The 16,538-nt window shown below is 30.6% G+C and overlaps 2 protein-coding genes across 4 annotated transcripts; both read left to right on the top strand.

Moving 5' to 3' along the window:
- The first annotated feature begins 165 nt into the window (after window positions 1-165).
- On the top strand, window positions 166-9,225 carry LOC141458692 (trypsin-7-like). Of its 2 annotated transcripts, XM_074137012.1 has the most exons (8): window positions 166-304; window positions 399-588; window positions 2,691-2,808; window positions 3,641-3,803; window positions 4,636-4,841; window positions 4,915-5,120; window positions 6,522-6,579; window positions 8,856-9,225. In XM_074137012.1, exons 2-8 carry the CDS (start codon window positions 514-516, stop codon window positions 8,975-8,977), a joined length of 948 nt encoding a protein of 315 aa, XP_073993113.1. In that variant the 5' UTR covers window positions 166-304; window positions 399-513; the 3' UTR covers window positions 8,978-9,225. The 2 variants fall into 2 exon arrangements, with proteins under 2 accessions (XP_073993113.1, XP_073993114.1); XM_074137013.1 differs by having other exon boundaries at window positions 178-588; window positions 4,636-4,733.
- Window positions 9,226-11,656: 2,431 nt separating this feature from the next.
- On the top strand, window positions 11,657-16,224 carry LOC141458690 (acyl-CoA Delta-9 desaturase-like). Of its 2 annotated transcripts, XM_074137008.1 has the most exons (6): window positions 11,657-11,806; window positions 12,878-13,038; window positions 13,953-14,083; window positions 14,155-14,360; window positions 15,395-15,580; window positions 15,672-16,224. In XM_074137008.1, the coding sequence occupies exons 1-6, from the start codon at window positions 11,793-11,795 to the stop codon at window positions 16,015-16,017; spliced, it is 1,044 nt and encodes a 347-aa protein (XP_073993109.1). In that variant the 5' UTR covers window positions 11,657-11,792; the 3' UTR covers window positions 16,018-16,224. The 2 variants fall into 2 exon arrangements, with proteins under 2 accessions (XP_073993109.1, XP_073993110.1); XM_074137009.1 differs by lacking the exon at window positions 12,878-13,038 and having other exon boundaries at window positions 11,662-11,806.
- The last annotated feature ends 314 nt before the right edge of the window (window positions 16,225-16,538 follow it).

A 16,538-nucleotide genomic window follows, 5' to 3' on the forward strand; every position in this document is an offset into this window, starting at 1 on the left:
TGTTCTATGTGATGTGTCATGAATTTTTTTAAAATTTTCATTTTACATATATAATTATAGATATCGACTCTGAAGACATAATTAGTGCGTTATCGAGAGCGACGAAAACAACAGACAACACCAACGGTATATCTAAATGATGGCGAAGAGGTGGTGGTAAAACAGGTACTTTACTAATGCAGACTTTACTAAACGACACATCTCGCTGGCGGAGTGTCTTCAGTGTACAGTTAGCATTCAACACGGTTCTCTGTAATTTAAAAATAGCTGTCATCAAGTTTTCTGTGTTAGGGAGTGTTTGTGGGTGAGTGTATGTGTGTGTGTATATCGCTTCATCCAAATAAATTTTGGTTAATCGAAATTTAGTAACCATAATGATTACTTCTGTTAATTATCAGAAGATAAGAAGAATATAGGCGCCGAGGAGGAATTCCAACGATTACTTTCTTAGCGATATCATCAGTATTGCCAAACTGGGCTGGCATTGAAGTCTCAAAATCACAAATCACACACATGAACCAGCGAGATATTTTTATTTTTATTAAATCGTCTTTTATAATCTCACTTCTTCTAAATGCCTATACTGTGGTAAGTTACATATTTTTTTTTTAAAATTATAATTTATTTATTTTATTATAAATTGTTGACAGCAATATTAAATCTCTTGTTTTTGTTATTTAGAAAGACATGGTCGTTATATTCTACAGATAACCATGTTCATAATTATAGCTTATCTAAATAGGAGTCCATTAATAATTTAAGATAAGCGAATTCTTCAGATAAGCACTGGTATGTGAAGTAATCAAGAGGTTCATTAAAATCTCTGAACGAACCTCCACAAAACTTGTTTATATTCAATCAAATTTACTTTTTTTGCCTTTATTACATTCCATAAAGTCCATCTTTCATATTTAAATTTAAATTTAGTTAAAATTAAACTGTGAAAAAGTCTTAGGCCTGTCTTTTACTTAAATTTACAAATTTTCTTTAAACTTCAGAAGTTTATTAGCTATTAATTGGTTTTAATATTGTTCAGGCATAAAATATTAAAATGACATGATGTTAAAAAAGTGAGTCGTGCAAATTTCTCACGAGCCACACTAAAAAAGAAAAAAATCAAGCTTTCATGAAAAACGTTTCCTACACAAGTGAAAGCTCTGCAAGTACATGCATTGATAATGCTTACAATGTTTGTAAGCAAGTACATTGCTGGAAATCTCTCGAGAAAATCATAAATAATTGACAAATAATATAGATTCTATGCAGCACTCCTCGTTTGTTGATTTTGGCCCAACCGCACTGGCGAGTACCTACATATATGGAACCTAACTAAATATCAAATATGATCTTCATGAATTTAAGATATGTTTGTCTTACCAGTACTAAAAACTAGATTTTTTGTTCACAAAATTGAAAATCTGCATAAAGGCGACTATGCTGAAAGTTCATTTGAGACCTGCTTGTAACCTTTTTGTATGGGTCAATATTATTCGAATAATGACAACTTTACACATTACAAATTGCATCTTAATAAAAGCATAAATAAATAGTAACAATAATAAAAACAAAAGTGAATACAATTATCTCTCAAGTTAGTAAAACTGAATTTAAAACATAAAATATAGAATTGTTTCACAAAAATAGCGATTAAAAAATAGATTCTGTTGACAAGAACTCCAAAGTAACACTAGCAAACGCAACAATAACCCGCATATATGAAACAAAAAAAAAAGAAAAAAGAAATCATTAAGTTATTGCAAATACAATACAATGTCCTTGTGAATGAGCTTTAAAATAATGCCTGCTTTGTACATTTAAACTGAATACTTTTTAATCAAGTAATCTCGGATTGCTTTCTCAAACACACTTGCTCATCACCAATGGAATTAGGCCCCTCAAAAAATTGGTTTTATATTCCTTTAATATAATTATTTAGTTAAAAACTAAAAAAAAAAGAAGATATTCTTGAAATTAACTAATTATTAAATCCCAAATTATTTTTTTCTTAATTTAAGCGACTTTCGCCAAACTTGAATTAATTCAGTTATTACTAATAGAAAAAACTACAATAGTTTGGAATCCTTTACAGGACTAAACCCTTGATTACCAAGTTAGGTAAGCTGAAGAGTAAAAGCAAAAAAAGAACAAAGGAGATCCAACCAAAGATTAAGAAGAAATAGAAGCAACACTTATGAAAACAAAACCTACAGATACTAATAGCTCTCATAGATTAATTAAAACTGACCGGTAGGACTGTTGTGTTGGTCATCAAAAAGTGTACGAAAAAGTGTAACGTTGAAAAAACACCCAATTAATATATATATATATATATATACATAGAGCTGTAAATCTGAAAGCAATGCAGCTCAGAATAGACAGACCGACATAGGTTTTATTTTTCCTATTAAATCAAGGATCATCTTAGCTGACTCTATCCTATGATTCTGCATCCTAGGATAAAGAAGTCGGATTCACTTTCAAACGGTTCATCAGTACGAAAAAGCGTTAATTAGCAAAGAAACTTTCAAAAATTCTAATAACAGCGGTTATATACAATTTGGGTTATGTATTTTAACTAGCACAATTTATTGAAATCGAATCTGCTGAAAAAAATAAATGTGTTAAAAATGGTTTAACACTCCAAGAAAGTAGAGTGCCTGAAAAAAGAATTGATACATTACATTGTTCAGGTATGTAACGGTGATGATACACTGGAAAATGGGAAATCCATATTATCAATGTTCAAGAGGAATACTTCCACGACGACCACAGAAAGGATACCACCCCGACTTAGAACTTGCGATTGTGGTAAGTAAATTGGTACCTATTTTGTTTCTATAATTTTCTGACTTTCAACCTAGAGGTGTACAAACTTTAAAGCCTATATTTACATCAAAGAAGGTAGGACAATGTCCTATATATGCCTATTCCACATGAGATTATTTATTTTTGTCATAAAATAATAATGATAAAATTATTTACATACTACCGCACAGAATAATAAAATAACTATGTCAGTTTCTTTCGTAATAATAAAAAGTAATACTTGTAAAATGCTGTATAAAATCTTTAAGAGTGATTCAGGGGACTATCAAATTTCTTATTCTGTAATTCGTAAAGTAAGTGTAATTTAAGAATTTTCTTAAGTTACAAGTGATAATCATTTAAATGTAGTTGGAGGAAATCACACTTGAAGGTTACTAAGATTGATGATGTCCTTCGGACCAATGTCAAGGTAGGGAGTTAGCAAGTGTGAATTTCGCTATTGACTACAGATGAATTTGATAAGCGGTAAGATTTTCAGAGAAAAAAATATTACAGATCTAAAAGTACTACTAATGTAATCAGTTGAAAGATTTTGTGGGCTGTGATAGTGATTTTTTTTTTAAATTATTTAATAATTTGAACCTGACACATTAATTGCAGATAAAACTAAAATTTGGAAATTATGGCCATAGTTCACAAGCATTAAAACAAATATTTTAAGTTTGCATTAAATTTGTCTCTTAGAAATTCAGAATGAAAAAAAAGTTGGTCATTCGATTTTTTTTTGTTTATTTTTTTGTATAAACAAACTTGAGATATGAGTTGTGCTTTTAAAATATTTTAATATTTAATAATCTAGTTGTTTTTGTTTTAGTTTGCGGTGAAAGAAATGAGGCTAGTAGGATAGTAGGTGGAGTTACTACGGAGAGTAATGAATTCCCTTGGATGGTCAGACTGTCTTATTTTAATAGATTCTACTGCGGAGGGATGTTAATCAACGACAAATACGTTCTTACAGCAGCCCACTGTGTGAGAGGGTAAATAATTCTACAACATTTTTAAATATTTTTTTACCCTGCGAGTAATCCAATGTAAAAACACAAAGAAGGCTTTCATACCGACAACTCCGCACCTTTTACACAATATACTCTTAGAGCAAGTTGAGGTGTACGAATTATTGGAGTTTGGCGTACTCTTGGACCAACTCATTCTCTCTGCAAATACACATTCACATTTATTGGCATATCTATCTTCTCATGTGCATTTATTAACTGAGGACTGTGCCAAAAGAGTGTGACCTGTAAGTACAAAGGGGTTGCTACTCTTCAAAGTACTCTCCTTTTATTCTTATCTAAGAGGCTTCAAAAATTCGCTCCTTTTCATGGAAGATTAATGAAAATTGTCTAAAAGAATGAAGTGAATCAAAAAGAAATGTAGACGGAGCTCCTTAAAAAATTATTGGCTATCAGCCAATAATAATATCAATATCAGTGTTATTGGGTAAAAAAAATTTGTTTAATCATCATTGCCTGTCATGTGAGTGTTTCTGACTTGCGCACATAAATTGGTTTGTTTTTTTTACTCACAATATTTTACCCTCTTCATATTATCCCTTAAATATTACAGATAATGGCTGGCAAAACATTAGGAAAATAAAAAACAATGTTCACGAAATAACAATTCGACCGATATCCAAAAATCTTTTAAAAAGTTTTAAAAGTTAGTGGTTACACGCATCCTTAAACTGAGAAACTCCCACTTATAAGTTCATATTTTTTAACACAAACCGCTTAAATCTCTCCCCATATGATTGAAACTAATTTCGATAAGTACAAGAAAGTAAAAACTGCTTTTATGTTTTATTCACAGATTGATGTGGTTCATGATCAAAGTGACACTTGGGGAACATAATAGATGCACTACATCTCCAAAACCAGAAACAAGATTTGTCATCAGAGCAATAACTGGTGATTTTTCTTATTTTAATTTCGATCATGATATAGCCTTGCTCAGATTAAATGATAAAGTACCATTGACGCAGATCATCAGGCCAATATGCCTTCCTAACGCTACTGGTGGGTTACAGCTTGGTAATTCTAAATCTATTTCTGATTATAGAGTGTAAAAACTGAGATATTGTTGTTGAAGATGATCATTATGACGGCATGAAAGCAATAACCACTGGTTGGGGAACTTTAAAAGAAGATGGTACACCATCATGCTTACTACAAGAAGTTGAAGTGCCAGTAATGAGTAATGAAGATTGTCGAGCTAACACCAGTTATCATCCGAAAATGATCTCAGACAATATGATGTGTGCTGGGTATGAGGAGGGATTAAAAGATTCTTGTCAGGTAAATCTTAAATCATGTACTAGCTTTTTTGTTCTGTATGGTAAATGTAATTAGTTTTGTAATTGTTTTTTTTAAAAAAGGCAGCTTTCAGCCCAATTCCAGCCTCTAGAATTCTCAACTTTATTCTTTCTAAAGAATAAACATATCTATATGTTTGGAACTTTAATTACAATCATTTCAAATAGCCTTTTTATGATTAGTCTAGAACATAACTTGTTTCATTAAAAATGAAAGTGCCACATCACCTGAAAAAGAGAGTTTTACATCTGAAGATATACCCGAAGTTGTTTGAAACGTATTAAAAATATTAAGTTAGAGATTCTTGAGTCTGAAATTGAGCTTTGATTGTTTAATTAAATTTTTTGGGTGAAATATTGAGCGCTCAATAAAATGAATATTTGTATTACTTTTTATGAAATTTTCATTCATGTACAGCTTGTAAATAATTTGATGGTGATTGGGAATCCACTTCTCGTCATATATCACAATTCTTTTAATAGAAAGGCGTTTCAGATGAATTTTTCGAAGTGATGGCTAGTTTCTAATCTCATGGCGGTCGATTGAGTTGTACGAGATTGTCCTGCATCCTATCCCATACGTCTCTTGGCCAGCCTTTTCTGCAACAAAGTAAACTAGTACTTGTGATTAAATTACAGCCGATTCTTTCCGTTTTATCTTCATCAGCTTCACATGAAGGCTATCTAAACCTTTATTTTCTTAGGTCGTACAATTATTGCTTGAAACCAACAAGCACAAAAAACTCAACTAGCTGTTTTCCTTTGATATAAAATTAATTTATTCTCCCCAATTGAAATAATTTACCACTTAGGTTATTGTAAAAAAAAAAATACAGTTTTAGATCCTTAACTTTACTGGTGCAATGTGTTTCGGTGCACAAATTATAAAAATATCTTGCCTAAAGATCAATACAATATCATGTTTTACACTTCAGACTCATTATGTGGCTTTCAAAGACGTTTTACAGCAGAAATTGTTTATATATGATACAGAAAGAGAGAGGATGAGAGCGTGAGCCCAATCTTTGCAGGGATTGAGGTATGAATGAAAAATGAAAAATGAAAAAATGGAAGACTAAAGTTTTTCTTGAATGGGTTTGTTAATATCACTGATTAACTATCTCTGACTACCCCTAAGAAAGCTAAATTTATAATTAGGCGCTCTAGAGTAAAGCTTAAAATGGAAGATCCCCCTTGAATCTCAGAATTTATCTAAATAATTGCCAGTATTATAAAGGACACATTAGAACGAACAACTGATAGAATTCTAAAAATAATTGTAAAATTTGCCAAACATTTTAATTAAATTATAAATAACAAATTTATTTTAATTTATATTTTATTCTATTTAATTTCCTAGTAATCGAATTGATTTTTATTCCAGGGTGACAGTGGAGGACCCTTAATTAGAGAAAGAGGAGATAAAAGATATGAATTGATAGGTAAAGAATTTTATTAGCGAATTTTTCAATTATGAATTTTTATTTTTTTTTTTTTGTGAGATTCCATCTATGTAAGAAGTGAGACGCTGTTTCTAAAACAGAAAATGTGTGTGTTTTTAAAAAAAGAGGTGCCAGAATTAATAGAATTTTCTACTTATTCGCCTTGATTGTCAATATGTATACCAGCTCCGAGACCCCTAGACTGCAAAACTCAGATTTCTTTTACAAGTGTCCAGTTTGGTATTTTCGTTATTGATCTTAGGATGTTGAAGTTTAACTTTTATTTGAAGACTTGCCATTAATTGGTTTCACTTTCTATAAGTGAAATTCATGTTCATAACAAATTATGTTCTTCAGCTCAACATCCCTATACTTTCTGAACCCCAGTCGGTGCAAAATAAGAGCTCACTTTTCTGAAACAAACTTTTTTGGTAACGGGCATTCTGTGTACACCAGGGGCCACCAAAAACATTAAAAAAAAAAAAATTACAAGTGTTAACCATTAAGTTTTAAAATAATTGAAGACCAAAATTGCAGTAATTAAACTGAGGTAAAGTCTTTGTTTATTTTTTACGGTATTTTAAATTTCACAAAAGAATAAATTTAACTATAATTAATAAAAAAAGTAATGCCAAATTAAAATAATTTTAATAAATTTAAAAAAACAATAATGGTGAATGTAATTTTAATTGAGAAGATGCTGTGTTATTAGCTGATTCTGACTGTGTAAAGGTGCGAAAAAGTCATTCTAATGTTTTTTTACAAAACAAAAGTTGATGTTGCAATTTACATTTATAATTTACATCATTGAACTATCTATTTCATTCATTTAATGAAAGAATTTTTAGCGCTTACATTTAGATTTAGTCATTGTGTGTAAATAAGTAAAATTAATTATTGACTAATGCCAGTCGAATGATTTAATTAATTTTAATAATTTGTAGAGTATTTTCTCTTATTGCTAAAATCAAGGGTATTTTTGGATTGCTACAATTCCCTTTGTAAATAAGAGAGGATTAGATAACCCAATTTCACAAAAGAAGCAGTTTAGATGTCAATAAGTCTCTCGTTAATGTTAAATCAAGCTAGTGTAATTGCGTCGAACAAAGAGAATGTAACGAGAATGAAAAGAGGAACAGAAAAATATTATCTTTGCTCCTTCTGTCTGAGAATGAAATAAATCCCTGAACGTCACAAAAATTCAAAGTAAGACCAAATAGATAAATTTATTATCGGTTACAGATTTTATTAATCACTAGCAGGATCTAGCAATTCGACTTCCATATGTAATTTTTCTGTCACATTTTAGGCTCGCTTGCCAATTCGCTATTTCCAATTGATGAATTAGTCTGTGATGATAGATGAACAACGGTGTGAAACAACGTGCCATGACTGATAAAATCAACAATATTATCCAGCATTGCGGATCCAATAAACTCGGATTGCAACTTCAATAAAACGTCAGGCTTTCAAACACTTACGGTCTTCTCTTACTGTTAATCTAAATGACCTGATTCTTAAGACTTATTTTAGAAAATATCAAACTCGCACGTGTTATACTGAACTCGGCCTTCTGTAGTATTATAGCCTATTTCTCATGTATTTCTAATGGAAGTATACTTTTATGCCAGTCACTCTTAATTGGGTAATTGAATCATCCATTGAGAATAGAGTTATTTCAACAAAGGCGTTTTGAGCGTTTAAATTCTGCCCTATCTGATATTGTAATTATTGCCGTATTTTATTATTATTATTATAAGTATTATTATTGTCTTGCTTTTAAGCTTTTTCCATCGATGAATAATGATTAAACCTAATCTCACTAAATAGGAGAATGGATAAATATGTGTCATCCAAAGTTTAAATGTGAAAAAAAATTGGGTGTCGCTAATGACCACCCAGTTGATCCGCCCAAAACAATATAATAATAAATGTCCGCTAAAACCAACGCAGCCAAAGAAAAAACTATTAAAATAACTATATTTTCATTCTCAAAGACTAAGAATATTTTCTATTCTAATGACTTTCAGCTGTACTTGAACCTGGTTCTTCCACATCATAAGTTCAGTGTCTATCTCTTCTCTTATATTCATATTATAGTTATAAAAACTTTGGGATCATTAATCTTTACAGTTAAATCATCATAATGAATTCACAAGGCTTGAGAATATATTTCCTAATTGGCATTTCAGAAGTTAATATATTTCCTAATTGGTATTTCAGAAATTAATAATTTTTTTTATTATCAATTAAAACATACATTATTATTTTTGTAGGAGTAGTTTCTTGGGGTAATGGCTGTGCTAGACCAGGATTTCCAGGAGTTTATACAAGAGTGGCAAGGTACCTGAACTGGATTGTTGACCATTCGAGTGATGGATGCTTTTGTGAAGAATAGAAAAAAAATATATATAAATGTGACATATATTTCAAACAGATTTCTAGAAAAGGGCCGCAATATGTTACATATACAACTCTAATATGTTAAGTTTTGAACCTGTTTTTGGTCTAGAATAAATACATATTAAACAATAATAATAAATAAAAACATAGTTTTGAATTGTGGTCGATTGCAATTATCCCGAGAATATTTTATTATAAGGTTGTGCTGAATAATAATAAAAGCAACAGATCTTTGTTTTAAAGTTTACTAAATATTCTTTCCCAAGTATGTTGCCGTTATTTAGAATTGCTATTTAAGTAGAACAACCAGTTTATTTATTTTCGAAAATTCCAACAGTTTTTAAACTCTCATTTTTTAATTTGACCTGCATTTATTGGAAAGATCGCTTTCTGAGTTATAAAGGATTAATCCAATGGATTTGAAGTTTACATTAAATAATTCCTGGAAGGAAATTTTCATAACATTTGTACACAGACACAAGGTAATTGAGCTGACGACAGATGTGTGATAAGTTAACTTGCTCCACCAGAACCAGAACATCTTTAAAAGTATTGTTCACAACTAAGATAACTTCTATCTTTCATGCACCAAATTATTATCAGATTACTGAGTAGAACCAGATGCAGATTTTAGTTGGTTAGATACTATTCTGCTCCGTTCTTCTTTTCGGTCAACGTATATACAGAAACCACTCTTTCAACGCAATAATTTGACGAGATATTCTAAATACTGACGCAGTAGCTCATTGTTAACTTGGTATTGATTATGTCCAACACCAGGTATGTTAAAATACTTTTATGTTTCTGAGTTTCATGTTTAGTAAGATATGAAAATTGTTACAAGGGCCGGATGAAATCACATCGAGCCTGTCCTACACTGTCTAGCAGCGCAGCGTATTTTTTCCTTGTACTAATCTACACAATTTTTAAAGTTTAATCTTTTCACGGACTCCAAATATACTCCGTATTTATTATTTTTTTTAATGAAATCTATTAAATAAACTCACTGTCGAAATGTTGGTATGATCTCCTTCCCTTTTCTAAACAATCAATTTCTACTTATTTTCAATAAAACGTTTTTCAAGTAATAGATCTGTACAGATAGTATTTATAGCTTGAGAATGTAAATGTTTTACCATTGACTTACTTACTAGATCGATTTCTGCCTACTCATATTACCTTGGAACCTTGCATTGTTCTTTTCTGCAGAGGAAATGTGATTGGACATTATAAAAAAAGGCAAATTATAAATTTATAAGCGGTAATTTGTAAAAAAAAAAACAAATTCTACTCGTTATTAGTTATTATCAAAATATGGAATGAAGTCAGGTAATCTATTGTTTATCGATCTGACCAAAGCCTTTAGGCAATGCAAAGGCAATATCCGTGCATCAATACTATTAATGCATACCTAATGAAGTTACTACTAAGACGATAATGCAATGCATTAGAAATGTCTTCTTATACTGGCATCGATCCCTTGTGGTTATAGACAAGATTTGTAGAATGCGTGATTTGTTTGATTTTATTTGAATCTTGAAAAATAAGATTCATTATATTTCGAAATGAAGCAAAAAATCTTATTATATTTCGATAGTAAAGGAAGTATGTTATTATGTTATTTTTTTTCCAACCAAAACATATATTCTAGTGAAAATGCGTCCACCGAAAATTTTACTTTGGTAAATGCGAAAAAAATAAAAAGTAATTCTCCAGGCATTAAAAAAATTAAAAGAGTGGATAGGATTAGAGTATTTTACTATCTAAAGGAGTTCTATAAACCAAAGCTTCAAATTTTCTGACTTAATTTTTCTGCTTGGCAAAGAAAACTTTTTTTTTTTCGCAGACACATTTATTTATTTTTTAGTCTAAGGCGCAACAAACTCTGAGATTATTGGGTGTGGAACGTTTTCAAATCAGTCCTGGCCTCCGCATAGTATCCTCAAGGTTATCAGATACTTATAAGAAGCCCCTGGAAAGGAAAAATCTAATTTTCCCATGTATAAAAGCCAGCTAGAATTATTTTCAGGAGATCTGAGCCCAATGCTTTGCCACTAGTAACCCTTTTCCATTTGTCATCTGAAACAATCTATCTGCAATACTACAAAACAATTATTATTACTTTATTGCTCTCTTCTTCTAGTCCATCATAGTTTCGTTAAAGGATAGTACTCTGTTTTTAATCCTGATAAGATTTCTAAGACCTTTTCCCAGCGCTCTTGGGACTTCTAAATAAGAGAGATCTTTCGTCATCTTGAACAAAATTGGGGGGTTATGATATGAAGTTTGGCATACAACAAACGCGTTTTCTAGCACTAAAATATAACCATGGATATCCGGTTGAAGCAACTACTTTCTGCAACCAAACTATGAAAGACTTAAGTTGAAAAAATTGTTTTGTTTAAAAAAAAGGAAATCTATGAAAGGGCATTTTTAATTCAATATTTATAGAAATCATTTTGGAAATGTCTAATGCCTTTTAAGTAAACTTATATCACATAAGAATTCAATTTAAAAATAGAATTATATTCCCACAAATAAACTTCAAAAAAAAAAAAAAATTGACTAAATGTCCTGTATGTATGATTTTGTTTATATTACCATATTCACCAATAGCGTAACGACTTTAAGGTTTTTTCCTGCTAAGACACAATATAAATGTATTAAAGGAAAAGAACTCTCATTATTTGAGACTTTAGACTTCCATAGCAAATATTGTAAACGTGAATAAGTTTGAAATTTTCGGTAATACAGTAAATTAAACTCAATACAAGAGGGACATATAAATTATTTTCAGAGGACAAAAAGGAATGATTGAAAGAGAGTAAGTTTTGTTTCTTTAAAGATTTCTCTTTTTTTTTATAAACTTCAATTTAAAGAAATGACATCCACTAAATATTTTACGTTTGAAAAAGATCTATTAATAAACTAAAATAGTAACAGAATTTCTAACAGATTTTTTTTTGGTCAATCAGATTTAAGTTTTATTTTCTTCTTCTACCTTCTTGGCCTTATGGTTAAAACAAATTAGCCATTATTCAGTGGTCTGTCTTTAAGTAGTGGGTAGACTGTCTGGTAATATTTATAAAATCATTGCCAGTATGGTTGCATCAAAGCCAGATTTAAGTTCTTGATCAGTAATGTAAATCAGTTTTGCGGGCCACACCTTTGACCGCCTGGTTTTAAGTACAGCAGTCCAGTATGCAGGATATCCATTATTTATATTCATCCTTTTGAATTTATCGCACAACCGATTCTGTAAAATATCTGCTGCTCCACCAGTGTACCTAGTGTAGTTAAGCATTAAAAGTAATTAAATTAAGTAGTTTTGTTTAATAATTACATATGTTTAAATAATTACATCCAATAAAAATAGTACTTATCAATAATATGGAGTACTATAGAAATTTTATGAATTTTTAAATTAATTTATCCTTAGAAATTCTCCCCACAACGTTATATTTATATGCAAAATAAAATAGATAAAGATTTGCTTTTTTTAGGATAAGCAATTATTATAAAAGTGTTTTATTTGTTATCTGATGATCAAATTACTTTACCTTTTAAATACTTAATTATGTGGACTACATTTGCTTACATTATTCATAAATTATTAAATATTTTCTTAATTATTCTGCTAAAGAAGAATTCAGGACTTTTCTTGTCATATAGGTTGCTTATTGATGGGAAAATTGCCAGAGGTGACAGAAAAAGTTAAATGCAGACACTTCAGATATAAATACCGATCAGTAGATAATGTTTCAGAAATAATACTATTCGCAGAGCAAAAGAAATGGCCACAATGACCTGAAGTTACCACCTCTGGCAAAGGGTTACAAATATGATGTAAAACATTTTTTTTTAAGGGCCGTTGAATACTTATATTTTTTTCTAGAAACAGAGCTTTAAGGAAAAATGAAGTTCCAGCAACTCCAGGATTTAGGACTAAGGTGGTTTGGTATAACATAGCTATATATATATTAATGCATTATGGAATGGTATACGGCTATTACCTCTTTTTTACATCACAGATGAAACTTATCACATTTGTATGGGGTAAACACTTTTTCCAAATTTTTATTATTTTAACATTCACAGAGTGTGAGTTATATAAAACTGATGGCTAAAAAAAATAAAAACTATTTCAACCTGATACTGTTCAACTTCGTTAGCCCGCGAATAAATAATTATAATAATAAATAAGTTGTGCGAACAACAAAACTATAATTTTATTATCCCATTTACGTTACTTTATTTCCTTTAAAATCTAAGAATGAAGAATCAGTTAAAGTGAACAAATAATATTGTACTATTTAAGTTCACTAAATAAGTAGCGCTAAAATAATTTTCATAATTTTGCTTAATTAGGGATAGCATTCCATAGTAAAAGAAGAATGGAATATTATTAATAACTACTACAAGACTTTAACTTTAAGTTATAAAGGAAAAACATTTTTTCACTTAAAAAATTAATGGCCTTGCACAATACACTAAATTAAAATTAAAGTTCTCATAGCCTTACTGATTGTGATCACCACGTTAATGTATATCAGTATATGGTTATAAATTATTTTCTCTTCCAGTAGCAACTTTCTCCTCGACTTGGAAAGTTGGATTTCTGTAGTTTTAATGAAAGTTAAATCCTTCCAGCATCGGCCATAAGTGTCATATATTGCGCCTTGTCAAAAGAGATAAGCTGTAATCGACAAGAATTTACTAAGGCCACCTTTTGATAATAACATTGAAGGTTTTTGATGAAATAGATCAGGTCTCCAAAATAGCGCTCAAGATTGATTTAACTACTAAATTCTTTATTCCAAATTTTAATTCTTTTTGAGTATTTATATTGAGGTTTTCTTCATGCATAGGAAATAATACTATTTATGTTAATGTCTTGATTAATGATTTATGTTGTATTTAACCTTTTCTTATAACTATTCTAAATTTCCTTATTTTTAAAATACACACAGCTTGGATGGTAGGATTCTTAGCGTTGTTCAGTATCACCGTAGGGGCTCACAGATTATTTTCTCATAAAGCTTTTAAAGCTTCCAAACCACTAAGGATATCACTGATATTTGGATTTCTACTCGCTGGACAGGTATAACTAACTAAATTACCTTTAAACACTCTTATTAACATTTTATTGTGAAACTTGTTTTGATTTTTTAGAATTCCTTATGGGAATGGGTGAGAGATCACAGGCAACATCATCGGTACAGCGACACGGACGCAGATCCGCATAACGCTAAGAGAGGTTTCTTTTTCTGTCATACAGGCTGGTTATTGATGAGAAAATTGCCAGAGGTGATAGAAAAAGGCAAAGAAACAGATATGTCAGATATAAATGCCGATAAGTGGATAATGTTTCAGAAAAAGTAAGATATATTTAAAGATTATTTTCTATTATAAGGTTTCTGTCATTTAACTCAGCGGAAACAACTCGTACTATAGTATAAAAGCGGCAACGTAGGGTACCTTAATACCCTAGTAGGGTAATCATATAAAAGTATAGTGAAATAATGTTACATTACGTGTAAACAGAGAAACTAAGTTTCGTTATCTACTTTTCTCAAAAAAAGATTCCGATACTCTCAGAAATCTTACGTCTTGATAAGTTATTGAAGATTTTAAATCCTTTTGTTTAATGAAGTTTGTTAGTACTATCTAATAAATGTAACCTTGTATTTTTTAAATTATGTTTTCTTTACTTTCTGAAATTGTCAGTATGTATGTTGTTTTTCTTTTATTAGTTCTGGTTCTTCTTCCTCTTCTATTGTAGGTCCTTTTAAGAGATAAAGACCCCATGTAGTTTCTTTAAACTGTGTATCTTTTTTTTCTTTCATTAGAGGAACAACAATCCATGGACTTGGGTCCTAGTTCCCTTTCTAGAATATCTGTTATATAGCCTCCCTGTACCATGAAGCTGCTCATCTGAAACCTTCCTTGGCATATCCCATAGGACTATTCTGCATCCTTAATACTTGCATCATACTTCTTGCGGAAGATCTTCCTTTCAAAACTGCATACTTCATTGTTCCTTGTAACTGTCGAATATTCAAATCGTTTGTTAGCATTGAACGGATGAATGATTCTGGCGAAATGTCACTTTATGGTGGCAAATCTAAGCTATATTGCCAAACTTTATACATTATAGCATGGCAAGTGTAGTGCAAGGCGGAAACATAAGTGAAGTCGAAATCTTTGCACCAAACTAATTAATCTATCTCTGAAGAAAGTCAGTATCCGGACTGGGAAACAATAAACATGCGTGCTGCGACGGATAGAAATCAAAGATATCACAAATAAGTTCATAGTTAATCTGTTAATGTAAGCAGCGCTGAAAGAAAGACATTTTAGTATTACACCAGAGTTTTAATTAAATGTTGATTAAGTTCTTTATCAATTGCAGGTACTATGGAGTTTTGTTTTTCACTATTGGAGTTTTCATACCAGTTATTGTACCAGTTATTCTATGGGATGAGACACTATGGAATTCTTTTTGGTTATGTTTCTTTTCAAGATATGTAACATCATTACATTTCACTTGGTGCGTGAATAGTGTGGCACATTTCTTTGGAAACAAGCCGTACACAAAGTAAGCACTAGCTAACGAGGAATAGGGAAGGGTTTATTCTGTTCAATAACTAACTTATATTTATCTATTTTTTTTTTTTTTTTTTTTTTAGAGATATGTTGCCAGTAGAAACCGGTTGGGTTTCTTTTATAACAGGAGGAGAAGGATGGCACAACTTCCATCATACATTCCCTTGGGATTACAGAGCTTCGGAATATGGTAGGCTTAATACAACAACCGCGTTTATCGATTTGTTTGCTAAGTTAGGATGGGTTACCGATTTACGTTATGTAAGTGATGAAGTAATCGCTTGTAGGATAGCTAAAAAAGGTGATGGTAGTCACCCTCTATCAAAAGATACTGTAGGTGGTAATCTACCAGAAATAGAATTTGAAACTAGTGACATTTTCGGTAATAAACTAGCAGAATATATCCACACAATGAATAAAAGCGAATGATTTTTATACTATTCTCCAAATGTAAATATTAAATAATTTTTCGATTTACTAAGTTGTTTTTATAACATTCTTTCCTCAAATATGAACTCTAAATCCCATTCCTTGCCTGCAAATATTCGCTGAAGATTTCTAAAAGAAAGTTTTGCCCAGATTGGTATTATTATAATACCACATTAAGTTACAAAGTTCCTTCAGTTTTAAAATTTCTTCTGGAACGCTAGATTCATTTGATTGTTTTTACTGAAACAAAACTTGTACAGGTTCAGCATTTCCTTCTTTCAGTTAATTCTTTGTTTACCTGAAGAGATAGAATAAACAAAAAAACTACCTTTTTATTAGTGGTTAGGTGAAAATTGAACAGTTTTTATTATTATTTTTTTTAATTTGAGTTAATAAAACAAAACTTTAGATAAGTAAATATGCAACAGTTCCACATTACATCTATGTAAAAGCCTCAGTACTGTGTAGTTCAGCCCAAAAGCAGAAAAATTAAAAGCAGTATGTTGCGCAGTTGCTTTGAT

Source organism: Rhodnius prolixus, unplaced genomic scaffold (assembly GCF_049639745.1).
Source record: "Rhodnius prolixus isolate KJV_2025 unplaced genomic scaffold, Rpr scaffold_5, whole genome shotgun sequence".
NCBI classification, from domain to species: Eukaryota; Metazoa; Arthropoda; class Insecta; order Hemiptera; family Reduviidae; genus Rhodnius; species Rhodnius prolixus.

What these genes read in the sequence shown, in the direction of transcription:
- LOC141458692 (XM_074137012.1), top strand. Translation starts at nt 514, where the DNA reads ATGAACCAGCGAGATATTTTTATTTTTATTAAATCGTCTTTTATAATC. An exon ending in ACTTAGAACTTGCGATTGTG is followed by an intron (nt 2,809 to 3,640) that starts GTAAGTAAATTG and finishes TTTTTGTTTTAG; the next exon opens with TTTGCGGTGAAAGAAATGAG. An exon ending in TAAAAGATATGAATTGATAG is followed by an intron (nt 6,580 to 8,855) that starts GTAAAGAATTTT and finishes TTATTTTTGTAG; the next exon opens with GAGTAGTTTCTTGGGGTAAT.
- LOC141458690 (XM_074137008.1), top strand. An exon ending in TGGATAATGTTTCAGAAAAA is followed by an intron (nt 14,361 to 15,394) that starts GTAAGATATATT and finishes TATCAATTGCAG; the next exon opens with GTACTATGGAGTTTTGTTTT. An exon ending in GGAAACAAGCCGTACACAAA is followed by an intron (nt 15,581 to 15,671) that starts GTAAGCACTAGC and finishes TTTTTTTTTTAG; the next exon opens with AGATATGTTGCCAGTAGAAA.